Genomic DNA, 11,330 nt, shown 5'->3' on the forward strand with positions numbered 1-11,330 from the left:
TTGTTGCATATTCTTTGTTTTTTTGTATAGTTAAATGTTGTTTGTTTGTTTTGTGGGTTCAGATGATGCTGTTGTTGATTGTGGTTTATTTGATGGCATGACAGTGAAGTGGTCTGATAGTATAGTGTTGTGGAGAATGTCCTACATATGCCATAGGTTGTGAAAGTGTTACTGATAATGTTCAGATGTGTTATCTGTACAACAGTTATCCCTTGCCATAACTCTGGCCTTGGGGTCCATTGAAGACCTGCCATATTTTAAGACACTTTTGTTATATATAAGAAGGAGTAAAGGCCAAGTAATAAAATATTTTTCATGAGGTCACCATAGCTACTATTTCATGTATTGCATAAGCAATAGACAACATTTTCAATGATGTTTCCATGGAATAACCTGCATAAACCTAATGCAGTCAGATCACAAGGTGTGGTTTCCAGCAGTTTTAAGATGATAAACAGTTACACCAGAGACACTGAAAAGGTCTTCAAGATTTTGCCAACATTGATCATGGAACCATGAGGTTTCAACAGAGTCTGTTAACTAAGATTCAAACCCTTGACTGTGGTATAGCACAGATGTCAGTATCCCATGCTTACTGTTTAGAGTGGAATGAGGATCGAATGGTTATAGGAACGATGACGCCTTGTTGCCATGATGTAGCTGGGATATTGTTAACTGAGGTATAACACAATATTCACACATACATGTGTTGGAGTCATTACTGACATAAAAGTATGAAAATGTGGCTGAAGTTGACAAATTCAGAGGCATGCATGATCAATTTTGTGTCTATGTGATTTTCCAACAGTGACATCCCTGAAGCCAGTTGTCTATTGTTAGTCCAGGAATAGTGACAGTCTGAACAAGTCAGCTGCTCTCAGAATCTAGGTATTTTACTGAACTGCTAACCTGAAATGAGCTGCTGACTTGTTGCGTATGACCAATGCTCCCTTGGCTATAATCCTCAAGCTGAGAGGATCAGCATGTAGAGGTTGTGTATGCCAGTATGTTGCCTATCATTCAGAACCCACTCCATACATATTTACATGAAAGATATGATGTATCACAGGGGTTGGTATCCCTTAGAAACGGCGTTCGAAAGACATATAGGTGTATGGACCCTACCCTTGTACTACATAAAAGGTATATAGTACTAGGGTAGGATCTATACACCTATATGTCTTTCGAACGCCGTTTCTAAGCGTATGGACCCCACCCTAGTACTATATAAAAGGTATATAGTACTAGGGTAGGATCTATACACCTATATGTCTTTCGAACGCCGTTTCTAAGCGTATGGACCCCACCCTAGTACTATATAAAAGGTATATAGTACTAGGGTAGGGTCTATACACCTGTATGTCTTTTAAAGTTTCTAAGTGATACAAGCCCCTGGGTGATGTATAATGTGATACAAATGATAATAGCAACTGATGCAAAATCCAATAAAACAAAGATATATATTTAATACATATTTAATGCATCCTGAAACATAATAAACAGAGTTTATCACAATGTCTTTTGTCCATCATGTATTGTTTTTTATCTTTTACAGCCATCTGTTTTGTGAAATGCAGTTCTACCATACTTTTAGATACTATGTATTGATACATCTGTTGCAACCCAATTAAATCTGATATCCAATGACTGCTGTGCTCACAGGCCATGCTCATGTTTCCTATCGGGCAAGTCATGTAGTTTTTCCTTTCGGTTCAAGTCCTGGAAAGTAATGAAATATTGATAACACAGTCTTTCCATCTTATTTCAGTACACATAATTAACTGACCTGTCAGTGTCTACTCGTGAAGATCTAGGACATACCTAGTTCATCAATTCTGTGACTATTTTAGAGATAACATAGTTTGGATCATTCATTCACACTTTATTCCTTCTGGCCTTGTTCAGGATATCACAAATACAATCACATACACAAATTCTGGGATCATCAATATAAAGTTTCACTTTCACAGACTTTGTTCTGTAAGGAGAAACAGCACACATTAACCTTTTTTTGGATGAATAATGGGTCAACAGACACCATGCAATAAAATATATGTCTAAGAACCTTCACTTTATTAAAGCTGTAGTTGAATTTAAGCATATAAAATAATATTTTTTTTACTGATGTTCTTGCATATTGAGATTTCTTAGTGACTGCTCTATCTGTGGTGTTCTGGAATAGAATGAAAGACATATTTTATCAAACACAGACTTTGTTTTGCAACCCGTCATCTGACAATAAATATCACACATTCAGTAATCAACATGTATAAACTCACAGGGTACTGTTCTCATCTCATGTTCCCTATAAAGTAGATAGGGTACAGGTCTGTATGGCAACCCTCATGACAGGTAATATCACACAGTCAATATTGACTGTTCTGTAAACTGTGTATGTATATACATGTATTTATATTATGCTGCTTTGGCAACAGAGCAAATAATATTCCTGGAAATATACTGAACAGTAAAAGTAACACAAGTTTGGAAAAAAATGAAACCTCTTAAAAGTAAGCATTCATGTGTATGTCTCCTATTTAAAAACTTGACATAAAACCAGAGTTGCATTTTTTTTGCTGTTCAGTTTAAGTATGGCTTGACAGCTAGGATCCTCAAAGAATGGTATAACTAGTCTGAAATAAAAAGTGGACTTAGTTCAAGTTGTCCACCCCGACTGGCCCATTGTCATGCAAGATGTATGACTTTCTTCTGGTACGCTGTACGACACACTGGACATGTCTTCTTGATCTCCCCCATCGCCAGGTGCTCCAGCATGTCCAGACATGTCTCATGGAACACGTGGGAACAGGACAACAACACTGTGGTTCGACTGCTCCTGTCACCTTCAGGATTTGTTTCAGGATCAGCCTGGGAAAGATTGGGCACTCGAGGAGAAGTCAGGTTGTCAACACTGTTCATGCACAAGCTGTTTTGAATATTTCCTGGTTTTGATTTTGACAAGGAATAGCTTTGAAGTTTCAGTAATGGGTTTTCTTTTTTTCTCAGAGATTTTGTTTTTGGTGTTATTTTTTTGGCCTCTTGAATCTCAGCTGTAAGTCCTTTGGTCTTGAGTGATGTCAGGCAGATAGGACAGTCACCATGACCCCTTTCGACAGCCTGTACAAAAACATAAACTTACTGTTTATAATAGTATGAGACCATTAATGCCATTAGCTCATAGCTTGTAACTGGCAGTGAAATCGATTGAAAATGAAATACATTGTCTATCACTGATAAGTGAAGATAAACTGATATCAATGTGATGATATATCCTATAACTCTAAAGATCATCAGAGGGGTCACCCCTTTTATTCTAGGGAGTTTGTACATTAAACTGTTAAAAAAGTTATAGGAAGGGAGTTGGGGATGGCATTGATTTGTACATGACGTGCAGGGGGATCACTTACTTTGTCCATACATTTTAGGAAGGGCCATTTATAGAAGGGTACATACTTCTCTATAAAAATTATCATCAGCATCCCTGCACATTCATTAATTATGGAAAATACACCAGTTGTACCTTCAGCTGTATCTTGTCCCATTCCTCCTCTGTGATCTGGGTGAACATTGCATCAAAGTTGCGGAAAACATCACGACTGGCTTTCAGACTTCTGTCAATCTCTGACAGGAAGTCTCCTATGTTAAAGTCACATGATCGCACCATTCGGTCTGTGATTGTCTGCAGCTGGAAAAGATTAGTATTACAATAAGCAACACATTCTCCACTAACAAAAACAATAATATGGAGTCACATGAGCAGTGAATCAGCCTTGTGGTGACTTAAACAATTATTAGAGAAGACAAGGAGAATAATAAACAGTTGAATTTGTGTGCTTCTTCAATCACATGAGAACTTTACCCCCCAGTGTTTCCATGACTTGTCTGCTATTGAATTTAGTTGAAATTATCAATATTTGTAAACTAGGTTCAAGCTAGTGATGATGAAGTTTTTCAGCTGTTTGGAGTAGGCTGAAATACAAATAAAATAAATTACAACAAATATAACATATATATTTTAGCACCATTTTGTGTAAATTGGTTCATTTATTGTGAATATGTAAATGCCATGAATTCAGTTAATAGTCCCACATGAACCATAATAAGTGCTCTGTTTTAGTAACTGTCCTGTTACCAACTTATACAACAATCTCCTTGAATAACAGTCTGTGAAACATGTTATGGATATGTTGATTTCATGATCTGTAAAGACCATCAGTCTGAAAATAATCTTTATATGAGCCACCTGCTAACACTGAATTTACACAACAGTCCACATTTCTTCGTGTGTATTCTGCACATTTGTTTCACAGAAAATGACAGGGTACATTTTGCTGTTATTTATCATCTTAGAAGTGAAATACCCTTCTAAAGACTACATGTTGTGTATAGTTTGTTGTTGTGTTCTAACATTTGAGTTAATGTATGTGTAGTTTGCAGATTTGTTTCACAGAAAATGGCAGGGTATATTTTGCTGTTTTTCATCATTAGAGTGAAATATCCTACTATAGACTACACGCTGTGTGTAGTTTCTGAGTGTTTTCTAATTATTTGTTTAAGTAAATGTACCCTACCAGGTAGGGCTGAAAAAATAGGTCTATAGACTCATTGAGTTGTTCCTCCCCACGGAAATCTTTAGTAAAAGGCGAAAGATTTATGCGAGGTGAAGAGAAACCAGAGTGCCCTGAAACAGATCATCTTTCAAATATGTATAACAATAATTTTTACATCTTTGAGGTTTTTCAAATCTGCATATGATCAACATATGTTCTAATTAAATTAATCTAACCTTACTATCTAACATGATTGTAATAATCATTTTGATAAATATTATTAAATAATAGTGAACAAACTAGCTCATATATATTTATACTGTCATAAAGGAAATTCGTAGCATTAACTCATTCTTTGACCTCATGTTCAAACCTTGCTAGGACACAACAAACATTGTATCTTTTGTGTACTGAACCCACTGTGACCTACTTCTGCTCAAAGTGAGGCTCAAATCAAGGGAGTTAATTCAGTGCTTTTAAGGCTGCTTCGATGATTGGAAGATGCACGATCCTACATCTGATGTAAATCTCCCCTCAAGAAGCATTTATCAACATAATACATACATCAAATTGAACCATTTCATGTTACACTATCCATATTAATGGGTTCCTGTCAAACAAGAGAGTATCTATGTGCACAGAGGGACCAAGTAACCCATGTAAACATTGTGCAGAACACACAGAATAACTGAAAGTAATACACTGACTGACATAACAGTCTGTATTTTATTGCAACATTCTTTCACATTGCTAAGGCACTGGAGATTATTGAGCACTGCTGGTTCACAGTATCATCCAGATATCATATTTCTGAAACATTAGACCAAAGAATTTTGATCATCACAGGCCTATGTATTAAGAATGGGTGCTAATAAGAGGTTTATTGGGCTGCAAATGTTTTGAAAATATAGGTCCTGTGTGCTGGCTCCACTCCCTGACCTAGACTTACACAAGAGTGTAGTTGTGAATGGGTCCAGGAGATGAATGAATACTGTGAGAAAATAGGGCTAGGATGGTAAACCCGGATATACGAGATGGGTGGGCAATGACTTGGACCCCGGGTTTACCACAGTGTCTTAATACCTGGACCTTTTATGACCATGTGACTAATAAATTAACAATGTAGTATCTTTATATTTCATTAAAAGATTAAAAGGTTGTATTCACTTTGCAGATTTAGTCATTAATTTATGGTTACCTGTTTGGATATGTGATTCATGGTAAATAAGTCTCATATTGCAGATGATTATTGATATGGTTAAGATTTTTAGCCCCCCAACCTGAGGAATATATTGCCATTTCTTACAAGTTTGATGCCAGGAATTAACATAACAGGTATCCAGGTTATTAAGGGTAATGTGGGGTGGGGTAGCTGGGTAGAAAAGTTGGAACTGTCAAAAACCTGCCAAGATGCTAAGTTTTCAAAGGTGCTATAGTTACTAGTGATAAAATAACACTGAATTGACATCACTATGCCAGTTTCTAGTCTGTCCCTTCATAATCAAAATTGTTTCATTGTGGTAATGGACGTTACAATGCATGTCAGTTATCAATGCCTTGCACAGTCTCCTGTGCAACTAATCCACATAGATCCACATTTCAGAACCTTCAGTGTCATCATAAGTAATTTTCAAAAGGGGGTTTAAACCCCTCCTCTGGATCTGCAAATGTTTATACTTATGGTGGAAGTAAAACTGCAATCTTCGTACTGGACCATGTGGTTTACAAAAGTAATGAGAACATCAACTGTGGACTGTCAGTGAGTCACATCAATGGAATGGTAGAACAACATTCGAATTTGTCCAGAAGAGGTTTGTCAATTGAAGTCAGTGACAGAATCATGTTTTTTATTTGTTTTGTGTCTAAGGTTAATTGTCAGTAAGTATAAACTTGGCATCTTAGAAAAAGAAGTACTGTTAGTCTGTGCTATCCCCAAATAAATGAAACAGTACAGTTTTCACAAAGCATCTTCGCACTTTAACTATAATAATTCATTACTGTAATGTAGAGCAGGTTGTATTTCAGCATTCAAATCAATATTGAAGGGTAATGGTGCCAATATCTTAGTGGTGGTGATCAAGCATCATGGAAGGGCTTTTAACAGCTTTCTGTGTACCTTCTCCTCGAAGAATTTTTTCCTGAGTTTGGGATCAGTTGGTGGATGTGTCTCCCTCAGCTTATGATACCAACATCGAACAACATATCCTCGCCATGCCGCTTGAATCCTGAAGACAAAATGACAGTCATTGGTTAGCAACATGCCTTCAAACATCAAAGTGACAGTTCAGTTATTGCTAAATAAACTATTACAATTCACTATATATTGCTTTTATGAGTGACAATGCTGAAAATATGGTCTAATTACACTGTATCAACTTCATGTTTTTCACAAATTGTGTAACACATTTAACATAATGATATTTGTGGAATTTGGTTCAACACACTGAAATGATTCCACTGAAAAAAATAACTGTTGGCACGTTCTCACCTGACTGCGCAGGTGACTCTGTGAAGCTTGGCCCCTTCATGTATGAGCCTAGTCTGGTACTGCTCACGCCGACACATGGGGCAGGTCTTCTTACCAGTGAACCTCTCAAAAGCTTGTAGACATGCCTAGAATGTTCACAATAGAACATATCACCTGAGTGAGTATGGTTTTGTGCTGCTTTTAGCAATAATCCAGCAATACTGTGCCAGGGGATACATGAAATGGGCCTCACATATGGTACCCATGTTGGGAATCAAACCCAGGTCGTCAGTGTGATGCACAGATGCTTTCATCACTAGGCTACCCAATCTCTCCACCAACACATATCACCTGAACTCTGTAGTCACATGTAGCAACATTATAGGGGATGTTGTGCAACAAATGGCACACAAACAATTTACTTTTACTTACTACATGGTTAAAACTGATGACAATATTCAAGACAGCAACAAGAATGATAAATATTGCTTGTAAACATTAATATTTACCATACAAAATATGCTGCTATTAAACTACTTACTCGGTGAAATACATGGGTGCAGGAAAGCAAAACCTGCAAAATACAGAAATACATCTTAGATTTGAAATAAACTGAGATATTGATAATTGAATTCCAGATTGTCAGTATTTGTCGTAGGTTTTAATCATTTACATGCCAAACAGGACTAATTTCATTCACTGTGATTTCATACAGAATCATCTGTCATACCTCTGGATTGAAATACAGCCATGTATGGTGATGCCTTGTGAGGGTTACTATGTCATGAAAATGGTCTCACAACAGTCTAAGTTGTCAGACACAGCTTAGTAAATCTGACCCATCTTTCAGCAAGGGTTATGAAGAAGCCAAATCTGACAAAAACCTGTTAAATTTCTGTATAGGTTCTTGCAACTGAATTATGATTTTACCCCAGCTCAAAAACACAGGGTCCTGGGGACCAATAATTATTACTTTTCAGGGTCCTTGCAGGTATTACGAGGGTCCTGTGTTACTAAGATATAGTGCAGAGAGCTTTGATTATTTCTTTAGAGCCAAAAATGAAGCACTGATCATGTGAACAAAATCGCCCTGAAAGATACAACCAAACATTTAACAAAGTTATAGATGATTTCTGTGTATGGACGTCATGTTTGAATGCCATGTTCACGCATTTGTCGTGATACTGTCTGTCGACTGATACCATGTTCAAGTGCAGTTGCTGCCATTGCTGTTGTTGGGATGAAGTGGTTCGTGTGGTGGATGCCCCAAATACCCAGATGTAGCTGTCCTTACAGAGGTATGGTCACCAGCGGTCTGACCTACCTACTGTCTGCCCTGTCTGGCTGGCATGGCATTTTTCTTGTGTGCATTTCATTCTGTGACAATCCCTTGTGTCACCAGCTGCTTTTACACAGTTTTTCTGCACATGCATTTAGTGGAGCATGTGCATGTTACTTTTTCAGAAAATGATCATTTGAGTGAGGCAATTCGCAAGAAGGGAAATTTGTCATTACATAGCCATTACCTTGTCACGTGTTTCTGAGCTTTTCCTGGATCTAGGTTCAAAATTTAGACCTTTAAGAGCACAAGTATTTGGTATACTTTCTTTTATATAATAGTAGTATAGATATAAAGACTAATGTGTCAATATGAAATATTTTAAAATCTTAAACCATAATATTATACAGCTGTGTATATATATTGAACATATGCATAGAACATATGTACTGAAAAAGCATGTAAATTAATATTTATGTAATTTAGTTTGATGTTTGATAATTTGATGACCCCCGGAGACTTCTATTTTATGCAAATCATCGTGTTAACTGCATCACACATCATTAACAATAGGGGTGGCAAAGTGAGGACATCCCTTCTCTACACTGTGTGTACTGGACTAACATTTATATGTTCCGTACAACCCTGTGAATCTTAACTGAATGAAATGATAAGTAAAAGTCACCTGCTCCTGAAGTCCAAAGTCCTCTTTACAGATAACACAGGGCTGGTGAGAGTCATCTCGGTTGTTAGATTTCTCCTTGACTTGTTTCCACTCAGCCTCTGACAGTGGCTGGTCTGGTGCATCAACGAGACCAAACTTTTGTGCTGAGGACATAATGAGTTAACACGTATCAGTAAAAAATACTACAGTTATTTGACAAATCATTAAAAAAATGGTATGATATTTGGAGATATGTCTTGCTATTCTCTACAACCCTGGCATAAAGTGTAAACAAACAATAGAATGAGTTACACTCGTTACACAATGCAGGTAGTAATGCCCCAACAAAATGATAGTTAATTGCTTAAATAAGTACAGCAACTATCCTCCATCTTAGGCGAAACCAATGTCTGATGTACCCTACATATTTGTTGCATAATGCTACACGTAGCAATATTCCTGCTATGTTACAAAAGTCTCTGAATAATTAAGTCCACTCCAAAGAATCCTGTGAATGGCATGAATTGAGCTACTAGAATGGGATATGATAATATGCATCATTCAAGTCAGCAACTAGTCTGTCTCAGGCAGTCCCCTGAACCACACTGTATACAAATCACACCATATGAACTTGAATATGAGTGGGTAAGAAAATTTGAACACAAAATCATCAGCAGTTAGGGGTTATTTGGGGAAAACACATGATTATGTTACGAGAAATTAACATGGTGAACTGTGTTGCAACACAAGGCTTTGAAATATTCTAGAAGATGTGAACATAAACTCATAGAAACATACCCAAGGTCAGTGGAGGAGGTTTGGAATCTAAGACATATTCCACTTCCTCTTTTGCTTCAGTGGGTTTCTTCGCTTTTTGACGAACTAAAACAGATAATTGTTGAAGGTATGAGATGTATTAACTTTTTTTGTGGATAGCATAGTTATCAGCATATTATACTAAAGTATACAACTGACATAGTTTCAAATGTAATTCAAATGTAAGCAAACATGTTACAGTATGTAGGATCCTTAAAATTACATTATATAATGCTTAAGAAATACAGACCAAACACAAGAAAACCTGTACAAGGTCCAAACAAAGAAACTGTTTGACCACAGCATATTACAAAAATAAATCAGTTCCATAATGAAACTAAAAAGTAGTGAATACTTATCAATGCCACTGGTAGTTTGGTCAAGCCATTCATCAGGTTCAGTAGTTGCGGCAATGTTGCACATAAAGGATATGGACATTGCAATATTGTGCACAGATACTGCAATGTTGACATTTTGTGCATATACAACAATGACATGCACTTCCAACTTCTAATGCCAATCAAAGATCTTCACTGACTTACATCTTCCAGTGTCAATTACTGGCCTGACATCTTTCTTCTGCTTGGCCTTCGCTGCTGGACCTAGCCCTACACTGCGGGGCCCTCGGGTTACACCTATTGACAGCATTCTTGACCAGTGATCTTGTAGTGCTACAGCAGTCAGTGCAAGACTGTCACTACCACTCTACAAAGTTAAGTAGATGAATGAGTTAAGACTCGACCGAGTGATGTATAATAGAACAGTTGGTAACATGGCAGCTATATTGCAGTGTCTTTTACCAGAATAAGAACTATGCAAATCTGAAGTTGTTTATTTGGGAGCTAGGCTTCAGGCCATCCGAATACATTAGGATGCATTCCACAAAGTCACATCTTAGCAAGAGGTCTTTCATATTCTTAACAAAATGAGTGTTTTTTTTCACAATGTATTACTACTGACAATATCTAAGCAAGTAGGTTTAAGTTCTTGCACTGATGCATTAGTAATTAACCTTGGGAAAACTTAAAACAATGTTTTGTATTTGCTATTATTTCTGCCAGATATACAGGGAAAGGTGAATAATATACGCGTTTTCAGTTATAGGCCAGATTGAACTGACTTCGTGCAATGAAAGATCACCTCAATGTCTAGAAAGTAGTCACCTAAAAAGTATGTACAAGTGAACATGACGTGAGAATATATTGCCCCATATTTCATTCATTTCTTACAATGGAAGTTTCATTGTAACTTTTAGCGTCTGCTAGAGATGTTTCCATGGTAATTGTGACAACAATAATGTCTGTATCACTATTTAGGGTTTATGGCAAATGCGACAGATTGACTGAGAGTAATTTCAGTTATATTGATCTTCGAAAAACCTTTGTGTGGCGATCCTTTGACGTTTTGTGTGACTTCAAATCCATTATTTCTGCGTTTTGATTCAGGTGCTCATCAAACCGGAAGTCACAGCTGAACGCTCGGCACTCAATATCCACCTGCAACTTATTCTTTCAAATAGTAAATGACATACATAGTTTTTCTCCTCTCAGGAAA

At 36.9% G+C, this 11,330-nt stretch overlaps 1 protein-coding gene and 1 non-coding gene across 2 annotated transcripts; both read right to left on the reverse strand.

Moving 5' to 3' along the window:
* Window positions 1-1,861: 1,861 nt before the first annotated feature.
* Window positions 1,862-11,246, reverse strand: LOC137298508 (RING finger protein 32-like). Its single transcript, XM_067830801.1, has 9 exons — window positions 11,156-11,246; window positions 10,319-10,481; window positions 9,759-9,842; window positions 8,982-9,124; window positions 7,559-7,591; window positions 7,039-7,163; window positions 6,667-6,775; window positions 3,521-3,685; window positions 1,862-3,117 (listed from the first exon to the last, which is right to left on the reverse strand). Exons 1-9 carry the CDS (start codon window positions 11,198-11,200, stop codon window positions 2,686-2,688), a joined length of 1,299 nt encoding a protein of 432 aa, XP_067686902.1. The 5' UTR covers window positions 11,201-11,246; the 3' UTR covers window positions 1,862-2,685.
* Window positions 4,565-4,680, reverse strand: LOC137254960 (U5 spliceosomal RNA). Its single transcript, XR_010954318.1, has one exon. It is a non-coding gene; the product is annotated as a U5 spliceosomal RNA (small nuclear RNA).
* Window positions 11,247-11,330: the final 84 nt, after the last annotated feature.

Source organism: Haliotis asinina, chromosome 10, assembly GCF_037392515.1.
Source record: "Haliotis asinina isolate JCU_RB_2024 chromosome 10, JCU_Hal_asi_v2, whole genome shotgun sequence".
Classification (NCBI taxonomy): Eukaryota; Metazoa; Mollusca; class Gastropoda; order Lepetellida; family Haliotidae; genus Haliotis; species Haliotis asinina.

Coding starts and splice junctions, on each gene's coding strand:
- LOC137298508 (XM_067830801.1), bottom strand. CDS start 11,200: ATGGATTTGAAGTCACACAAAACGTCAAAGGATCGCCACACAAAG. Junction 10,482..11,155: donor CAAAGGATCGCCACACAAAG/GTTTTTCGAAGA, acceptor TTAACTTTGTAG/AGTGGTAGTGACAGTCTTGC. Junction 9,843..10,318: donor AGTAATTGACACTGGAAGAT/GTAAGTCAGTGA, acceptor TATCTGTTTTAG/TTCGTCAAAAAGCGAAGAAA.